This window comes from Cucurbita pepo, chromosome LG06 (genome assembly GCF_002806865.2).
Source record: "Cucurbita pepo subsp. pepo cultivar mu-cu-16 chromosome LG06, ASM280686v2, whole genome shotgun sequence".
NCBI classification, from domain to species: domain Eukaryota; kingdom Viridiplantae; phylum Streptophyta; class Magnoliopsida; order Cucurbitales; family Cucurbitaceae; genus Cucurbita; species Cucurbita pepo.
The window spans coordinates 4,597,001-4,616,182 of NC_036643.1; the positions used below are offsets into that span (position 1 = coordinate 4,597,001).

A 19,182-nucleotide genomic window follows, 5' to 3' on the forward strand; every position below is an offset into this window, starting at 1 on the left:
AGTTGGAGGTTAAGAGTTAACTAGGGTTAAGTTCCCTTGGTTTTCATTGTTTCCTAACATCATTGGACATTGACTTTATGTACAATATAACATATTGGGCTTGAATATTGGGCTTGATTTTCACCTTGGCCCATAACATATTGGGCTTGAATATTGGATCAGACATGTTAGTTAATGGGCCGAAACCATCCACGGCCCAAATTTTTTCAAAAATATCTCATCCAAAGCGTGAAAGCGCTATCCCCTTCCAAAAACCTCATCTTCTTCCTCGAAATTTTCGGTATCCGCTTCGTCTCTCTGTAATGCTAATGGCTATCAATCTCTCCTTTTCTCCTCACTCTCTAATTCCATTTCAGAAGCCTTCGCTCTTACCGCGCCAGGAACTCGGTCGCTTTCTTCAGCTCAACTCAGTGAGTCGGATTTCGAATGTTCGCCTTCGTTCTGGCTCTCAATCGGGGGTTTTGGTTCGAGCCGCTTTGGATAGCGATTACTCGTCAAAGAGGAGCAGTAGCAATGAGGAAAGGGAGACGTTTATGTTGCCTGGTTGTGATTATAACCATTGGCTTATTGTCATGGAGTTTCCCAAAGATCCTGCTCCAACGAGGGAACAGATGATTGATACCTATCTCAACACTCTTGCTACTGTTTTGGGAAGGTTCTCTCTCAATCTCTCTCGCTTTTGCTCTCTCTAATATGCATATCTTCGTTTTCGTTTCAAATGTTTGTATGAGGATTCCATTTGTGTAGAGGATTAAAGAATCTCTGCTACAGTATGTTTTTGTGTGTCTCTCGGCTGAAGTGTTTGGAAATTGATATATTAATCGATATGAGAGCGTCTTGTGTTGTGGTAAATATGCGTTAGGTAACAGGTGGGAGTTTGGCGGGGTTTGGAATTTCATTTTTGAAATGGAATTAAGAACAATCAACTATCAGTTTGCTCGAGAGATTTTTGTGCTGTCTGTTTCTTTGTTCCCGGGGCTCTTCTTTGCTTCTTTTACTTGTAGAGCAGCTCCTATAATAAGAGAAATGATTGGTACCTTGCTCAGATTGGCAAAATGATTGGAAATTATAAGAGATTTGAACAATGGGGCGGCAATTTTACACAAGTTGATATATGTGAGAGAAATCACCAAATGCATCTTGAACCTACATTCAATATTATGCAGGGCATCACAAAATTAAAGGTTAGAAAGACCTTTGGGCCTTTGGTTCTTAATCGCTCAAGCCTACCGCCAGCCAATATTGTCCTTTTTGGATTTTCCCTTAAGGGGGTTTCACCTCAAGGTTTTTAAAATGTGTCTACTAGGAAAAAGTTTCCACACTCTTAAAAGTTAATGTTTTGTTCTCCTCCCTAACCGACGTGGGATCTCAATATCCACTCCCTTCGGGGCCTAGCGTTCTCGCTGGCACTCGTTATCTTCTCCAATTGATGTGGGACCCCCCAATCCACCATCCTTCGAGGCCCAACGTCCTTGCTGGCACACTGCCTCATGTCCACCTCCCTTTGGGGCACAGCCTCCTGGTTGGCACATCGCCAGGTGTCTAGCTCTAATACCATTATAATAGCCCAACCTACCACTAGCAGATATTGTCCTCTTTGGGCTTTCCTTTTCGGACTTCCCCTCGAAGTTTTTAAAACGCGTCTGTTAGAAAAATGTACACCCTTATAAACAATGTTTCATTCTCATCCGAATGTGGGATCTCACATAAAATTAGGTTTCCTTTTAAATATAGAATTCAGATTTACACCCCTAATAAATCAATTACTTATCATAGATTTATTAGACACAAAATTGAAGTTTAGGTAACTACTTTTGATCGCTCAATAGACACAAATTCAAAATTTCATGAATTGAACTTGTAATCCTTAAATCTTTATTTTATTAGCGTTCAGTGACTCTGAAAAACTTAGAGATATGAACGTTCTGGGATTTTCGCAAATGGTTGGTCAAGGATTTTTTGATCTCTCATGTGAAAATTTTCTTGGAAACAGCATGGAAGAAGCCAAGAAAAACATGTATGCTTTCAGCACCACCACCTACACTGGATTCCAATGCACAGTGTCCGAAGAAACATCCGAGAAATTTAAGGGTAAGTGTTGGTTTATGAATTTTTCTTGGAAGCCCTATTCTAACAGCTTTGCTGAGAGATGCTATTTGAACTTTTCCATTGCAGGACTACCTGGAGTTCTTTGGGTGTTGCCAGATTCTTATATAGATGTCAAGAACAAAGATTATGGAGGTTTGGTTTATATCCTCTCTCTTAGATGTCAAGAACAAAGATTAGGAGCTTCTTTTAACTAGTTTTGTCCAGATTAACTTAGTTTCATGTTGTTAACTTTTAGGTGACAAGTACATAAATGGAGAAATAATTCCATCCAAGTATCCTGTTTATGAACCAAAGAAACGAAGAGAAACCAAATATGAAAGTAGGAGATATGAAAGAAAACGGGATGGCCCTTCTCCTGAACAACGAAAGCCGAGACCACAAGCAACAACCAGAACGGAATCAAATTCAGGATAAGGTAATGTAGTGATTTTTCCTTCCAATATTTGTAGTGCTTGCATGGGAAAGTAGAATGTTTTTGTTCATTTTCCTTTGCAATCCATTAGTGTATGACTTGAGATTGTGCTTTGAACTCTACTAAGAATGATATGATGCAGAATTAAGAGGTAGTAATCCGCATACTTTCATATTGTTCTTGGAATTTTGTACATGCTGTTCTGTATGTAGTTCATTCATGTTCATCCTTGAAAGGACTCTTGTATTGTGATGTGACCTTGTAGCGCAGAATGTCATTGGAGAATATATGGTTTAGAACAGTGATTTCTTTTTATGAAGACTCTTATTCTTTTTATGAACTTCCCTTCAAGATTTTTGAAACGCGTATGCTAGGGAGAGGTTTCCACACCCTTATGAGAAATGCTTCGTTCCCCTTCCCAACCAATGTGGAATCTCACAATCCACCTCCCTTGGGGACCCAGCATCCTTGCTAGCACACCCCCTAGTGTCTGTCTTTGATACCATTTGTAACAGCTCAAGTCCACCGCTAGTTGATATTGTTTCCACCTCCCTTGGGGACCTAGCGTCCTTGCTAGCACACCCCCTGGTGTCTGGCTCTGATACCATTTGTAATAGCTCAAGCCCACCACTAGCCGATATTGTTTCCACCTCTTTTGGGGATCCAGGATCCTTGCTAGCACATTCCTTGGTATTTGTAACAGCTCGAGCCCACCACTAGCAAATATTGTTTCTTTGGGCTTTCCCTTTCGGGCTACCCTTCAAGGTTTATAAAACACGTCTGCTAGGGAGAGATTTTCACACCCTTGTGAGGAATGTTTCGTTCCCCTCCAACTAATGTGGGATCTCACACACTAATACAGTAAGTTTGTGGGAGTAAGCAAAGAGAGAAGTTAAATTTGGATTGATAATTAGTATCTTATCTATGAAATGCTCGGTAAAATCGAGCTTTATTCTTGATTTACTTATTTGACCTCCATAGGATCAAGGTTGAGATTACAGTTAAAAACTATCCATTGATGGATATTCTCTACTCTTTTGAATATAACACAATAATTGTCTCTGTTCAACCTTGCAGAAATAACAACTTCAGAGACAGGTAACTACGGCAAAAATAATATAAACTTCACATTAAAGAGTGTTTATTATCATTATTGTTATTATTATTAATTCAACCATTAATGATTGCTTCAATAAGTTAAAAAAAACAAAGTAGTTGCAATCATTGACACAATTAATGCTTGTTTTATTTTTTGTAATTATTTTTTTTTATAGAAAATGCATTTATATAATTTTTTTTTTTATGAGGACATTATTGCATAGGCTGTTTTTGTTTAATATCTAATAAAATTTTAATTTCTTTTGAAAATATCGTATATATGTCGTATAATTTAACGTCTAATAAAGTATTATTTTTAAGTTAGGGTAAATAAAAAAAGTGTTTGAAAGACTATGCAATATAATCATATTGTATATAATTTGTCTATCTTATGCTAATATCCTTACAGACAGATTATCCAATCCCTTAATTATTCCTAATTGCTTTTTAATTACTTTTCTTAATTCTTAATTACAAGATTACTGTTGTCTCCTTTGGACCGACGGTCCAACTTCGATTCCTGCTAAAATCACCCTCTCGGTGTCGGAATGGCAGGTGCCATTCAATTGTTTGGTCCACGTGCGTTAAATCAGTTCGCTATGGTCACTGTCACCCGTTCCTATCAGGTAACGTTATCATTATTACTCCCCTCGAATTATTATTATTATTATTATTATTTTATCGTAGGCGCGTGACTTAACAGTGGCGTATAATTGTAATTAACGATGTTTATGATGTCTAGTTTTGGAATTTCACACACCGGAAATTATCCCGGGATTGGGGATTGGCCAATACCAAATCCTATGTTTCACGAGATTTTTATAAGAATCTGTTGTGAGGTGCATTTACCGTTTTGCCCCTTTCTTTTTATTTTTAATTTTGTAATGCGACAACGTTTTGCCGTTCGTCTTCCCCTGTCTTCTCCTCTGCCAGATGTGGCGTTTTTCTTTTTTTATTTTCACACTGAAAAAAAAAAAAAAAAAAAAAAAACCTGGTTTTGGGTTGGATTTTTATGGACCGAAATGCCCTTTTTGTGTTATAATTTGTTTCCTACCATGTTTATCGAGAGAAAAAAAAAACGTTGCACTTTGTGTTTATTTGATCTCTGAACTTTTTAAAATGTCTGATATGTCTCGAAACGTTCAATTATGTGTAGAGTAAACTCTTGAACTTTCAAGTTTGTGTTTAATTACGTTTAGGGTCATTCGGACGGAAAACTGAAAGTGCAGAATAGACCAACTGAAGATGGAAGAGTGGACGTTGTGGACAACCTTTTTCGCAATGATTTTCTCTACGTTGGGAACTTGGGCGGGCATAATCAACTAGACCCAGTGCGAGATTCCTTCAAATCCAGAATATAATGCTATCTAGATGAGTGAGATAATCTCAGCCATCTTTAAACTTTCAATCTCGTATCTAATAAATTTTAAAAATATTAATCGATAATTGATTTGTTAGATAATTAGTTGACTTTTATTCTAATGACGTTGGTCAATGACTTATCATTGAAAATTTTATAGATCTATTATACATAAAATTAAAAAATTTATTAGACGTTTTAAAATTGGGGGAACCAATAAACATCATTTTGAAAATTAACACTTTATTAGTCCGTTTTTAAAGTTTAGGACTTATTTGACATTGGACGGAAAATTCGTAGGCCAAAATTATTCAATTAGGCTATCACAATTTGAACCGATACAAATTTTAAAATATTTTATTTCATTTTCCCTCACCTACCTCTAATATATAATTATATATATATACACAAATTTGGGGAAGCCCTAGGAAAAATTCAACACAAGGACACGACCGTAATTTCACAGTGCCCTAAGCTCATCTAATTGTTCCCATAAACAGTCTCTCCACTTTTTCTCCCTCACAAAAACCACACCCTCATAAACCTCGTCCCCTCTGTCTGTCTGTCTGTCTGTCTCTGAAATTCAGCCATGGCCGACTTGTTTGGCAGCTGGAATTCCAGAATTCGGATCTCAATTATCATCTTGTTTGTGGGTTTCTGTTCTTCCTGTTGCTGCAGCAATTCTCCCAAAGATTCCTCTTCTATTCACTCGCTCCTGCGCTCCATGGGGCTGCCGGCAGGGCTGGTGCCCAAGCAAGTGAAATCTTACACACTGGGTGAAAATGATCGGCTGGAAGTGTACTTGGATGGGCCATGTATGGCCAAATATGAAAACAGAGTGATTTTTGAAAGTGTTTTTAGTGCTAATCTTAGCTATGGGAGCTTGATTGGAGTGGAGGGTATGTCTCAGGAAGAGCTCTTTCTATGGCTGCCGGTTAAGGATATCATTGTTAATGATCCTTCTTCTGGTGTCATTCTTATTGACATTGGTGTCGCGCATAAACAGCTCTCTTTGTCGCTCTTTGAAGATCCTCCTGATTGTAACCCTCAAGGTGAATTTTCACTTAGATCTCTTTTGATTTTTGTTGGGTTTTGATTCTTTTTGTTGATCTTCCATTAATGGCTTCTCTTGGGTCTGTTTGTTTTTGTTGATCTTTGGGATCATCCATGGCTTCTTTTGGCTCTGTTTCCTCTGTTTTGGCATTTGCTGCTACTTCTTGTGTTTCTGCTATCATCAATGGCTTCTCATGGATTTGTTTCCTCTGTTTTTGGCTTGGCTACGTCTTTATTTCCTCTCTGATTCACTCTAAATTGATGGGTTCTTCTTATTTTTCATCGTTTTTCTCATTCATGGCTTCTTTTGGCTCTGTTTCCTCTGTTTTTGCCTTGGCTACCTCTTTTCTTTGATGGGTTCTCCNCTGCTACTACTAGTGTTTCTTATCTCAACAATGGCTTCTCATGGCTTTGTTTCCTCTGTTTTTGTCTTGGCTACATCTTTATTTCCTCTCTGATTCACTCTAAATTGATGGGTTCTTCTTATTTTTCATCGTTTTTCTCATTCATGGCTTCTTTTGGCTCTGTTTCCTCTGTTCTAGCATTTGCTGCTACTACTAGTGTTTCTTATCTCAACAATGGCTTCTCATGGCTTTGTTTCCTCTGTTTTTGTCTTGGCTACATCTTTATTTCCTCTCTGATTCACTCTAAATTGATGGGTTCTTCTTATTTTTCATCGTTTTTCTCATTCATGGCTTCTTTTGGCTCTGTTTCCTCTGTTCTTGCCTTGGCTACCTCTTTTCTTTGATGGGTTCTCCTTATTTTCATTTTTTTTTCTCATCCATGGCTTCTTTTAGCTCTGTTTTCCTCTGTTTCTTATGAACTCTGTCACTAACATTCATTATTTTTTCTGTAAATTGCTGGGTTCTGTTTCCATTTGTTTCCTCACAAATGGGTTAATTTTGATCTTGTTTTTTCATACTTGAATTCATTCCTCTGGCTCTAACGTAGCTTCTCAATCAACAGTTCTGTTGGCTCTGCCTTCCTCTCTCTAGATTGGTTGCTTTCTTCATCTCTTTCCCTTCATTAATGGCTTCCCTTGCCGCCATTAATGGCTTCTTCTTCTTCTTCTTCACTCTGTAAATCAATATTTGGTGACACCCATTTGCAAGCTCGAGTTCATTGTTTTAGACAGAGAGATAGAGATCTGTTCTTGTTTTGTTTCTTTCCATGACTGAGTTTCTTTGTGTCTGGTTTTTTGCAGCTGCACTGACGAATCCTTTGAGGAAGCGAAGAGACTTTGAATCTCTTAGATAAGAGGGCCAAACAAAAAAAAAAAAAAAAAAAAAAAAAAAAAAAAAAAAAAAAAAAAANATTCAAGTTTCCAACTTTTGTATTTATATTATTTTGTTGCAATAATTTTATTTTTAACTTTATAAAGAAATCATTTGTCACACTTTAGTGTATAATGAGAGCTTGTGTGGTGAAATTTTGGAATTAAAAATACCTTTTTATGTGTGTATCGTCGTCGGTCTCACTGTTTTTAAATCACGTCTGTTAGTGAAAGGTTTCCACACCCTTATAAGGAATATTTCGTTCTTCTCTCCGTGAAATATCACAATCCACTCCCGGGAACCTAACATTCTCGCTAGCACACTGTCTGGTGTGTACCCCTCTTCAATCGATGTGGGATCTCACAATTCACTCTCCTTGGGGACCCAATGTCCTCACTGCACACCACCCAGTGTCCGACTTTGATGTCATTTGTAATAGCTCAAGTTTTATCGCTAGTAGATATTGTCCGCTTTAGCTCGTTACGTAGCGTTGTCAGCCTCATGATTTTTAAAATGATTTGTTAGGGAAAAGTTTTCACGCACTTGTAAGGAATGCTTCGTTTTCGTCTTCAACCGATGTGGGATCTCACAATCCATTCTCCTTAGGGACCCAACGTCGTCGCTGGCACACCACCCGGTGTCTGGCTTTGATGAAATTTGGAACAGTTCAAACCCCACCGCTAGCAGGTATTGTCTACTCTGGCTCGTTGCGTAGCGTTGTCAGCCTCATGATTTTTAAAACGGTCTGTTATGGAAAAGTTTCCACGCCTTTGTAAGGAAGGCTTCGTTCCCTCTTCAACCGATGTGGGATCTCACAATCCATTCTCCTTGGGGACCCAACGTTCTCGCAGGCACATCACCCGGTGTCTTGCTCTGATGCCATTTGTAACAAAACTCAAGCCCCACCGCTAGTAGATATTGTCCGCTTTGGCTTGTTGCGTAGCGTTGTCAGCCTCACGATTTTTAAAACGGTTCGTTAGGGAAAAGTTTCCACGCCCTTATAAGGAATGCTTCGTTTCTCTCTCCAAACGATGTGGGATCTCACACAAACCCTCCCTCTCCAACCGTTAGGGAAAAAATTCCTTTTTGTGACGATCGAGCGAGATATATGAATGAATTGAGATCACGTCAAAATGAGATGAGAGTGCTCTTGAGAACAGTATGGTTGAGAAAATCTTAAAAGAATTGAAAGTTACTATCTATACCCATAAAAAAAACCTTCAAAATTAAGCGTTTTTGGGTTGAAACAATCTTATATTGTGCGTCTTTTTAGTAACTTTCCTAAGAAACATGTGAGCGAGATCAAACCATACCGAAAATAATCAGTGGATACCATCTTTACTCTTAGAAGCAACAAACAGGTAACATAGTCATGTCTCAAGAGAATGTCGGGGTCATTAACGAAATCATTACTCCTATGAATTTTCCTCAGAAGCATGCGAGTCAGGATAAAACATGTTAGATGACTCGTGTTGGTGCATGAAGGTAGTATTTACTCTTTGAAGCGACAAACACATAACGTCGTCATACTGTAGAAAAATGTCGGGATCACCGGGCGCTCATTTTTAATGTTCTTAAAATAATTTATAAAGACAAATAATTAGACAAGGAACCAAAGCAAAGGATATTGTAATCTAATTAATGTCTTTTTTAAGGTAATGTTTGGTTCTATTGTACTCTAAATTAGGATTTGTCTCTTTCTTTTTGTTCAATATCGATATTTAAAATTAAAATTAAAAAAAAAAACCATTTATTTATTTATTTATTTTCTTTGATTTTCCCATCAAATTCACCCCTTTTGTTTTTTCACATTTTTTTTATTTTTTAAAAAATAAAATATTTTGGATTAATTAATAATTATATTTAATTTATTGGCATTTTCCGCCGATAATCATGCAATTTCCTTAGCATTATTATAATTTTCAATTTTAATTTATATTTTTCGTCAATAATTATGCGATTTTCTCGGCATTATTATCCAATAGTGATGAAAAGTGGGGTCCACTAGTTTTGTTTTACGCGAGAATGTGGGTCCAACTGACAGATGGTTTAGGTGGGTCCCACCATTCACATGCCTAATTTCCAGCGTGGGCTCCAGATAATTCCAGTTTTGCCACGTGTCATATGGCTATTAGTGGAAACGAACGAGTTTAAAGCGAGTTAATGTGGGCCGATATTTGCACACTGTTGACGTGGACTTGACTTTTATAAATTTATTAAAAAATAGAGTTAGATTTAATATTTTAAATATATGTTTGGTAATAATAATTTAAAATTATAAATTAAAATTGAAAATTAATTAATTTATAGATATATTTTATGTTATAAATTTGGTACATTACTAATTTTATAATATATTATACATAATTTAGTTTATCGAAAAAAAATAATAAATTTATAGCATTTTGTATCGAATAATTCAAAAACAATTTTTTAAAAATATATATGTTCTTCGTTAAATCCATTTAACTTTGAATTTTAAATTATAAAACAAATGTTCGTGTTACTATTTTTTTTTTATTAATATTCAAATGTTCGTGAACTTGGCTTAGTATGAATGCTAGCGGCGTGCTTGACACATGCAAGTCGGACGGGAAGTAGTGTTTTCAGTGGCGGACACGTGAGCAACGCGTAAGAACCTGCCCTAGGGAGGGGGAACAACAGCTGGAAATGGCTGCTAATACCCCGTACGCTGAGGAGCAAAAGGAGGAATCCACCCAAGGAGGGGCTCACGTCTGATTAGCTAGTTGGTGAGGCAATAACTTACCAAGGCGATGATCAATAGCTGGTCCGATAGGATGATCAGCCACACTGGGATTGAGACTGAGACACGACCCAGATTCCTACGGGGGGGCGATAGTGGGGAATTTTCCGCAATGGGCGAAAGCCTGACAGAGCAATGCTGCATGGAGGTAGAAGGCCTTCGGGTCGTGAACTTCGTTAACAACTATATTGATAAATTAATAGTTTGATTATAAATTTGGTCCAAAAAGTTTACACAATTTCAATTTGGTCCCTATACGTGTAAAATTTCAATTCAGTCCTCATAATATCGAGATTTGAACTTTTGGTTTCAAATAAAGTAGTACAGGGCATGTCTCGATTTGAACCATATGGTAAAGTCAAATCTCACAAACCTTCACGTTTTTACCCCTAATTTTTCTAATATTACGAATTTGACCTTTATATTATATAGATTCAGCTCTCGACGTTTAAACGATAACAAATGTCTCACCTAATAAAATATGTTCGAGACGATATTGAAATATTAAGTAAGTCGGGAAAATGATGACGAATGGGGCCTTTCATGGATGTGAATCATCACCTATCCATGCAAAACATATTCATTATTGTGGGACCCAAAACCTTCTCTCTCTCCCATTTAAAGAAAGTAAACGACGTCGTTTTCCTTTGACCTTTCTTCACCTTCCAACCTTAAGGCTTAAGGCTTCTTTTTATTATTAAAAAATGCTTAATTAATAAATTTATAGTATATTATTTCCCTATTTAGTATAAAATTCAATATTTATAATTTTTTGTAGAATAATTAATTAATTTGAAATTTAATTCCAACTTTCCATATTATATTTCGTTTTAAATCATTATTTTGATAAGATTTTGAGAGAAAATTAATTTAATTTAATTAATTTTAAATTTAATAAAGAAAGAATACAACCGTTTTAATTCATTTATTTATGAAAAATTAATAATTATATTTTATTAATTTGGAGCTTTAATTAATATTACGTTGAGAATCGAAATAAGAATATCAAAATAATATTTTAAAAAGGCCGACATCTGATCCACCAACTAAATGGGCCGGCCCATATGACTAAAAAACTCTTCCACGTGGAAAATTGGATTTTAAAAAATAATTAAAATGAATGGGAAATTGTGCGGATGACCCAAAATATTGGGACTAAATTAGATTTGACCTAGTTCCAGCGGTTGCCACGTGTTGCTTAGTGTCAAATATTGTGGAGTGGATTAGATCGTATGCAACCGAGTGCATAGTAACCACTTCGGTAAATTACCTTCCTCTCCAACTTCCTCTCTAAAAATTATTTTTTATTTTGTTTAGCATGTGTGTGTGTATATATATATATTTGCGAGCTGTTATTTAACTGCTTTGTATGACGTGGCGAAATTTGATTGGTTGGTTTATAATAGAGCGCGAAGCACTTTATTATTCCTCCAATTTTACAAAAATAGTTTCAGGAAATCGTGTGACGTGGCAACCCAAAAGGAAGCGCTTTTATTTAACTGCTTTTTGTGACGTGGCGAAATTTGATTGGTAGGGTTTATAATAGAGCGCGAAGCACTTTATTATTCCTCCAATTTAACAATTAAGCAAAGGCTCTTCGATTCTCTCGTTGTAGTTTCAGGCGATCGTTTCACCACAATGGGAGGAGGAGAATTTGTTAGGGCGGCGGCGAAGATGGCCGGAGCCGGAGTTGTTAACGCCGGTTTCCGAGGATCATCGATGGTGCCTCAGTTTGGGCAATTGCTTCGCAGCGCGTCGAAGGCATCGTCGGTTTCCGTCGGATCGTCTTCTCGAGTGCCGTCGGCGAAGGCCACTGCCGGTGCCGAGGTGGACGTTGTGCAGAAACCGATGCGGGAGATAGATGACTGGGAATTCGCCAATTTTGAGGACGATTTGGCCGTGGACGCCGATGGACCTGAGCCGAGGATTGTGTTTGGGACGGTTCCTAGTTTTGAAGAGGCGAAGGAAGCTGCAGCAGAGGTGAAGGAGGCTTTGGATAGGTATGCCGTGAATTTCTATTCGATTGAGTTTTGTTTGAATCGATTAATGAATGGTTCTGCTCTGTGCTCTGTGCTCTGTGCTTTAATCCGTGCTTGGTATCGAATCTGCTCGTTTCCATTTCATTAGGTTGTGAATCGTTTGTGTAATTGTGTGTTCAAGAAAATAAAGCTAAGAATTAATCATAACCCTCCACATATCAAAGGAAGAAGTATGTTTTGAGTCTTTTCATTGTTATAGACTATTGTCCGGTAGATATTGTTTCTTTTGTGAAGAATTTTCTGTTCGGTCGTTTTTAGAATGGTATGCTAAGGAGAGATTTCTACACCCTTGTAGAGATGTAAGATCTCACAATCCACAGGGCTTTCTACACCCTTGTAGAGATGTAAGATCTCACAATCCACAGGGCCTGCGTCCTTAACGCTCGTTCCCTTATGTGGGACCCTCGAATCCTCCCCTATGGGGCCTTGCGTCTTTATTGACACCACCTTGTGTCCACCCCCTTTGAGGCTCAGCTTCCTCTCAGCTTCCTCGCAGACACATTGCCGGTGTTTGGCTCTGATACCATTTGTAACCGTCCAAAACCCACTTTGAGGCTCAACCTTCTCGTTTGGGCTTCCACTCATGGCTTTTAAAATATGTCTCCTAGCAAGAGGTTCCACTTCCTTATAGAAAGGCTTCGTTCTCCTCCCCAACCGATGTGAGATCTCACAATCCACTCCTCTCGGGACCCAGCGTCCTCGCTGGCACTCGTTCCCTTCTCCAATCGATGTGGGACCCCCCAATCCACCCCATTTGGGGCCAGCGTCCTTACTAGCACACGTCTGTGGCCACCCCTTTGGGGCTCAGCCTCCTCGCTAGCATATCGCCCTATGTCTGGCTCTAATACTATTTGTAACAATCCAAAACCCATCGCTAGTAGATATCGTCCTCTTTGGGCTTTCCCTTTCGAGCTTTCCCTCAATATTTTTAAAACGTCTCTCTTAGAGAAAGATTTTCACATCCTTATAAAGAATGCTTAGTTTTCCTCCCCGACCAATGTGGGATCTCACAGCTTTAATGTGCTATTTTTCGAGCTTAGTTTGTAATCTTTGCTCTAATTTCCATCATCTCCTGGCCACCTATTGGCACCCCGAATCAAAACCATGTTCTGGGGTGGCATTCTCTATTCTCCTTGATGTTTTTGGTTGATTTTTTCAGGGTATACTTGTCTTCTTCACCAGAATCTGGTGGATCAAATCTGATTGTCTGTTCATACAGTAAGCCAGAATCCGAGTCTTGTTTATCCATTGAGGTAAGTTCACAGCCGCAGACTTCAGTGCCTCAGCATGCAATTCAAGCATTTAGGCTGCTCAAGGAAAGTGCTGAAGCTCAGGTAATCAAACTAATGCTCTTCTAGTATGAATATTAATTTCTTAAGCTAATGTCAAGAAGTTCTTACAAGAGGTTCGAGTCCCTCTTTGAAATGCACCCCCCACTCCCCTCCTCCTCGAGTATATGCTTCAACATGAATTAAACAAGGGTAGATTAATACAATAGAGACTACAGTTTTTGTAACTGCCCAGGTCCACCGCTAGTAGATATTGTCTTCTTTGGACTTTCCCTTAAGGTTTTTAAAACGTGTCTGTTATGGAGAGGTTTCCATACCCTTATAAAGGGTGTTTCGTTCTCCTCCCCAACCGATATGAGGTCTCACAGACATCGTTATGTCAAAAATAACATACTAATCGGAAGGCATGCGTGGTTATCCACTTTGTGAGATCCCATATTGGTTGGGAAGGAGAACAAGACACCCTTGAAAAGGGTATGGAAACCTCTCCCTAGCAGACACGTTTTAAAAACCTTTAGGGGAAGTCCGAAAGGGACGTTTTAAAAACCGTTACAGTTTTTGTTGTCCCTGCCACAACTGTTTTTCATATGAATAACATTATTTAAAATCTTGATTTTTGACCCTACGATCTTTTTCTTCTTTTACAAGACTTTCAACGTGTCATTTAGAAGAAATTCAAGTTTGATAGAGTTTCAACACTTAAATGAGTCCTGTTTTTTTCCTATACAGACTGTTGTTGCCTCAATAGCCTCTGACCCCAATGTCTGGAATGCAATGTTGGGCAATGAAGCGCTAAAGAGCTTCTTGCAATCCCATCAGACCAGTAAGGCTTAGTCTATAATAGCTCTGTAAGCATGCTTTTCTCGTCTCTAATGGCACGATTATACTCGTTGCAGACAAGGTACTCGAGTATCACGAAGAACTCTCTGAGGAGCTTGAAGAAGAGGCACCAATTGTGAACCATGCTGAGGAGTCGAGAAACGTCTTTGACGAGACGTTAGAATATATTACGACTTCAATTGATGACATGCTAGCTAATGCATCCAGTTTTCTTCAGAAAATATTTGGAGGATCTGAAGTTTCAGGAAATGACAAAGCAGCCTCTGGATTCTTTACTACAGAGATAGCCATGGGATCATCAATTATGGGACTGGTTGTTCTCGTCATCGCCTTACTGGTTATGAAGCGGAATTAGATGTCGATATGATGTTCTTTTCGATAAATTTGTCGTCATTTTGGTCTTCGAATGTCTTATTCTATTCTATTGATATGAGACGTATTACTGGGTTGCATACATGATGGTAGGAATGGTTGTAAATATTGGCTATTGCGCTTTTCTTTATGGTATTTGCTGGACTTTTTACGTGCATGGGGAGTTTTATTGTATGTAACGTTTATATGAACGTATAATTCGTAAGTTGTGAGATCTCATGTCGGAAGTGAACAAAATATTTTTTATAAAGGTGTGGAAACCTCTCTTTAGTAGACGCTGCGGGAAAGCTTAGAAGGGAAAGCGATAATATCCGTTAGCGGGTTTTGGCTGTTACAAATGGCACAGAGTCAGGCACCAAGTGGTGTGCCAGCGATGATGTTGGCTCCCAAAGAAAGTTACAACCAAAACTTACTATGATCTTTACCATCATTGCATAGAGGCATTGAAGATAGACTAACAGCCAGTCCATTACTAGCATATATTGCCCGTTTTAGCCCGTTAGTTGTCATCCTCATGATTTTATAAAACATGTCTAATAGGAAAAGGTTTCCACGCTCTTATAAACATGTCTACTAGAAAAAGATTTCCACACCCTCTGTCTAACTGACATGGGATCTCACGGTTTCCACATCCCCTATCTAACCGACATGGGATCTCACGGTTTCCACATCCCCTATCTAACCAACATGGGATCTCACAATCCACCCCTGCTTAATGCCTGACTCTGATACCATTTGTAAAAATTCTAGCCCACCACTAGCAATACTGTCCGTTTTAACCCGTTATGCAATGTCGTTAGCCTCACAGTTTTCTCACGGTTTCCACATCCCCTATCTAACTGACATGGGATCTCACAATCTACCCCTACTTAATGCCTGTCTCTGATACCATTTGTAAAAATTCTAGTCCACCACTAGCAATACTATCCGTTTTAACCCGTTATGAAGTGTCGTTAGCCTCACAATTTTAAAACGTGTCTACTAAAGAGAGATTTTGAGAAACACTTCATTTCTCTTTCCAACTGATGTATTCCTCTCTCCGACTAATTTTTATTAAATCAAATTATTAAAATAATTTTAACTAATTAAATTTGGATTTAATTTTATATTATTCATATTTAAGTGGATGCAAAAGTCACTATTCAATATTAAATATTAATAATTATTCTCAAACTAATGATTTATAAAAATAATTTATAAGAATACTTAAAAACAGAAACAACAATAAACATAAATAATTGAAAAAAAAAAATTTTTAAAAAAAGAAAGAAAATCAAGATAAATAAATAATAATAATAATAATAATACAAATCAATATTTTTGCAAAAAGGGGCCTCATTTAAAGCAAAAATGTAAAACCGTAAATATTTTTGGGACTTTTAATAAATTACAAAATTTGTTGGGCCTAAATGGAAATAACTTATAATTCTGGACCTGTATCCAAACACCCAATCTAGGGCAACCCATCAGCCCTCTTCCCTTTCTCTTCTAAAAACCCTAATCCTCTTCCTATTTATCACTCCATCGTCTGCGCCCCTCATCCCCTTCCCCTCCCCCCCTATCCCCGAAACCCTAATTCCCATCCTCCAATGGGTCGTGTGATCAGAGCACAACGTAAGGGAGCTGGATCGGTCTTCCGATCTCACACCCACCACCGGAAGGGTCCTGCCCGTTTCAGGTCCCTCGATTTCGGCGAGCGAAATGGGTACCTGAAAGGTGTGATCAGCGAAATCATCCACGATCCGGGTAGAGGTGCACCGTTGGCCCGTGTCACCTTCCGACACCCCTTCCGCTACAAGCACCAGAAGGAACTTTTCATTGCCGCTGAGGGTATGTACACTGGTCAGTTTGTTTACTGTGGGAAGAAGGCTAATCTCGTTGTTGGTAATGTGCTTCCCATCCGAGCCATTCCTGAAGGTGCTGTGGTTTGTAATGTGGAGCACCATGTGGGTGACCGTGGTGTGTTCGCTAGGTGCTCTGGTGATTATGCTATTGTTATTAGCCACAACCCGGATAATGATACTAGCAGGTAAACTTGGATTTGTTAACTTTATTTTTGTTTTTCTGAATCGAAGCATGGCTGTTGAAGAATTTATGGATTTGTTCTTGGATTGTTTGAGTATGGTTGCGTATTTTGCTTGACTTTCTTTGCTATGTTTGTGCTATAATTCGTTAAATGAAACTTGACCTGAATCGAACAAAAGGGTTTGATTTGAACAAACCTTTTGTGGTTTGGTTACAGATTTCATTGAACATTTATTTTGATTTTCCATCGTAAGATTTTCCGTTTACTTGAAGTTCCATTTGTGCTCAAATTGACAAGAAATAATCGGATTGATATGTGGGAATTTTCTTATTAACGCCATAAAGTACTTTGTGTGGAATATGATGATTTTTGAAGGAAGAGTGTTTGAAAGTGTTGTGGTTGTAATACTTTTTCGCCTTTTGGAGTTCATAGTGTCATTCTTTTGCAACTAATTCATGTTGCCAATTGTTCCTAAATGAGCATTTCCAAACTCCCAATAATCTTATGTGGTTTCTATCATTGTTATAACTCTTTTGCCTTGGTGATTGTTCCTCTTTTCTCATGAACATGAACATCAATACGAACGATAGAACTTGTACTCGCTCGATTAAAACTCTCCATATCTATGTTTACTTGCTTAGTGATTTGCTAGCTGTGGCCAATGTGTATTCATATCTCTCAAGAAGGCAGATGAGGAGTGTTCTCATTGGAGTGAGCATAGATGATATGTTCTATCATATTAGTGAGATGAAAAACAGGGAAAAAGCTCAAAGAGATTAGATATTTCTAGTCAACTACAGTTTTGTTTATGAAATGATTCAATTCGATTCCTACTCTGCCTTCATCTCAAAATTCTGTATTTTGCAGGATCAAGCTACCATCAGGAGCCAAGAAGATTGTACCAAGTGGGTGCCGTGCTATGATCGGTCAGGTTGCTGGAGGAGGAAGAACAGAGAAGCCACTTCTCAAGGCAGGTAATGCATACCATAAGTTCCGTGTGAAGCGCAACAGCTGGCCCAAGGTTCGTGGTGTTGCTATGAACCCAGTTGAACATCCCCATGGTGGTGGTAACCATCAACACATTGGTCACGCCAGTACCGTTCGTCGTGATGCCCCACCTGGTCAAAAGGTTGGTCTCATTGCTGCGAGAAGAACTGGTCGTCTCCGTGGACAGGCTGCTGCTACTGCTGCTAAGTCCGACAAAGGTTCTTAGAGCAACTCATTCTGTTTTAAGCTTATTTTGCTTAATACTTAGCCCCTTTCATTATGTTTGATCTGTTTCGCATTATGTTGAAGACCATATTTAGGAGTTTTTGTTTGAGTTTTGTTACAAGATCCTTTTTGAACATATTCCCTCTCTCCCTTGTTTCTTGTTGCTACAATGAATTTGAATATCTGGTGAAAGATCTGAGCTTCTTCAAGGGAGTTTGGAAATAATATTAGATCACCATTAAAAGATTTGATGTAGACCATGAAGAACAAATAGAATTTGATGTCTTTATAAAAATGGTAGTGCATTAATGGAGAAGATGAAGAGACCAAAATGAAATTTGATCAAATTTTTAATTATTTTTATGTTCTACACCAATTCTTTCGACTCAATCGACGGGTTGAGATGCATTTCTTGTTAATTGGTGTGCACGTTTGTTTAGGGTGTAATTGAGACTAAATTTAAAACATCATGATCTAGCATGATCTAGTATTTGTGAGGTGAGGTTGATGGCAATACGTAATAGTCAAGGTGATCAATGCCTACTAGTGGGCTGTTACAAATGATATCAGAGTCAGACATTGAATGGTGTGCCAGGTGTGCCACGAGGACGCTGGTTCTAAAGGGGGTGAATTGCCAGGTGTGCTACGAGGACGTTAGTTCTCCAAGGGGGTGAATGACGCTGGTTCTAAAGGGGTAGGTGTGCCATGAGGACGCTGGTTCTCTAAGGGAGTGAATGACGCTGGTTCTCTAAGGGAGTGAATGACGCTGGTTCTAAAGGGGGTGAATTGCCAGGTGTGTCATGAGGACGTTGGTTCTCTAAGGGAGTGAATGATGCTTGTTCTAAAGGGGGTGAATTGTGAGATCCCATGTTCGAGATACATTTTTTATAATTTCACATGGTTGAAGAGGGAATACTTTTTTTACATGGGCGTGGAAACTTCTCCCTAATAGTCGCGCTTTGAAATTGTGAGGTTGATATAACCTCCCTAATAGTCGCGCTTTGAAATTGTGAGGTTGATGTAACGAGCAAAAGTGGACAATAAGTGGTGAACTTAACTGTTATAAAATATTTTTCAATCTTATTATAACAAACAAATCGATTGATACAGAATGAGATGGACTGTTCGAGTTGAAATGTCAATTGAAAGAAGTCGTGTACTATGTAGATAAAATTATGATCGAAACTATAGATGTGAAACATCACGGCCTAATAATCGAGTCGTTTATATGAACACATTTTTCACCTAAAGTCACCACTTGCGAGTAATTACAAGTTTGGTATTTAAACCTTAAATTTCGTGAAACAAATATTACACCGAGGAATACTTATTGG

At 38.2% G+C, this 19,182-nt stretch overlaps 4 protein-coding genes across 7 annotated transcripts; all 4 read left to right on the forward strand.

Moving 5' to 3' along the window:
• The first annotated feature begins 249 nt into the window (after positions 1-249).
• LOC111796647 (multiple organellar RNA editing factor 9, chloroplastic-like) lies at positions 250-5,027 on the forward strand. Of its 4 annotated transcripts, none has more exons than XR_002815382.1 (6): positions 250-655; positions 1,994-2,091; positions 2,176-2,241; positions 2,345-2,524; positions 4,098-4,245; positions 4,819-5,027. XR_002815382.1 is itself a non-coding variant. In XM_023679364.1 (5 exons), the coding sequence occupies exons 1-4, from the start codon at positions 303-305 to the stop codon at positions 2,521-2,523; spliced, it is 696 nt and encodes a 231-aa protein (XP_023535132.1). In that variant the 5' UTR covers positions 250-302; the 3' UTR covers position 2,524; positions 4,175-4,474. The 4 variants fall into 4 exon arrangements, 2 of the variants coding, with proteins under 2 accessions (XP_023535132.1, XP_023535131.1); XR_002815381.1 differs by having other exon boundaries at positions 4,175-4,245; XM_023679364.1 differs by lacking the exon at positions 4,819-5,027 and having other exon boundaries at positions 4,175-4,474.
• Positions 5,028-5,434: 407 nt separating this feature from the next.
• On the forward strand, positions 5,435-7,298 carry LOC111796654. Its single transcript, XM_023679371.1, has 2 exons — positions 5,435-6,031; positions 7,237-7,298. The coding sequence occupies exons 1-2, from the start codon at positions 5,569-5,571 to the stop codon at positions 7,287-7,289; spliced, it is 516 nt and encodes a 171-aa protein (XP_023535139.1). The 5' UTR covers positions 5,435-5,568; the 3' UTR covers positions 7,290-7,298.
• Positions 7,299-11,662: 4,364 nt separating this feature from the next.
• Positions 11,663-14,827, forward strand: LOC111796632. Its single transcript, XM_023679347.1, has 4 exons — positions 11,663-12,070; positions 13,269-13,443; positions 14,128-14,221; positions 14,295-14,827. The coding sequence occupies exons 1-4, from the start codon at positions 11,709-11,711 to the stop codon at positions 14,591-14,593; spliced, it is 930 nt and encodes a 309-aa protein (XP_023535115.1). The 5' UTR covers positions 11,663-11,708; the 3' UTR covers positions 14,594-14,827.
• Positions 14,828-16,129: 1,302 nt separating this feature from the next.
• On the forward strand, positions 16,130-18,096 carry LOC111796640 (60S ribosomal protein L8-1-like). Its single transcript, XM_023679355.1, has 2 exons — positions 16,130-16,639; positions 17,504-18,096. The coding sequence occupies exons 1-2, from the start codon at positions 16,200-16,202 to the stop codon at positions 17,847-17,849; spliced, it is 786 nt and encodes a 261-aa protein (XP_023535123.1). The 5' UTR covers positions 16,130-16,199; the 3' UTR covers positions 17,850-18,096.
• The last annotated feature ends 1,086 nt before the right edge of the window (positions 18,097-19,182 follow it).

What these genes read in the sequence shown, in the direction of transcription:
- LOC111796647 (XM_023679364.1), top strand. Translation starts at nt 303, where the DNA reads ATGCTAATGGCTATCAATCTCTCCTTTTCTCCTCACTCTCTAATTCCA. An exon ending in AACATCCGAGAAATTTAAGG is followed by an intron (nt 2,092 to 2,175) that starts GTAAGTGTTGGT and finishes TTTCCATTGCAG; the next exon opens with GACTACCTGGAGTTCTTTGG. An exon ending in CAAGAACAAAGATTATGGAG is followed by an intron (nt 2,242 to 2,344) that starts GTTTGGTTTATA and finishes GTTAACTTTTAG; the next exon opens with GTGACAAGTACATAAATGGA.
- LOC111796640 (XM_023679355.1), top strand. Translation starts at nt 16,200, where the DNA reads ATGGGTCGTGTGATCAGAGCACAACGTAAGGGAGCTGGATCGGTCTTC. An exon ending in CCGGATAATGATACTAGCAG is followed by an intron (nt 16,640 to 17,503) that starts GTAAACTTGGAT and finishes TGTATTTTGCAG; the next exon opens with GATCAAGCTACCATCAGGAG.
- LOC111796632 (XM_023679347.1), top strand. Translation starts at nt 11,709, where the DNA reads ATGGGAGGAGGAGAATTTGTTAGGGCGGCGGCGAAGATGGCCGGAGCC. An exon ending in AGGAAAGTGCTGAAGCTCAG is followed by an intron (nt 13,444 to 14,127) that starts GTAATCAAACTA and finishes TTTCCTATACAG; the next exon opens with ACTGTTGTTGCCTCAATAGC. An exon ending in CTTGCAATCCCATCAGACCA is followed by an intron (nt 14,222 to 14,294) that starts GTAAGGCTTAGT and finishes TACTCGTTGCAG; the next exon opens with ACAAGGTACTCGAGTATCAC.
- LOC111796654 (XM_023679371.1), top strand. Translation starts at nt 5,569, where the DNA reads ATGGCCGACTTGTTTGGCAGCTGGAATTCCAGAATTCGGATCTCAATT. An exon ending in TCCTGATTGTAACCCTCAAG is followed by an intron (nt 6,032 to 7,236) that starts GTGAATTTTCAC and finishes GGTTTTTTGCAG; the next exon opens with CTGCACTGACGAATCCTTTG.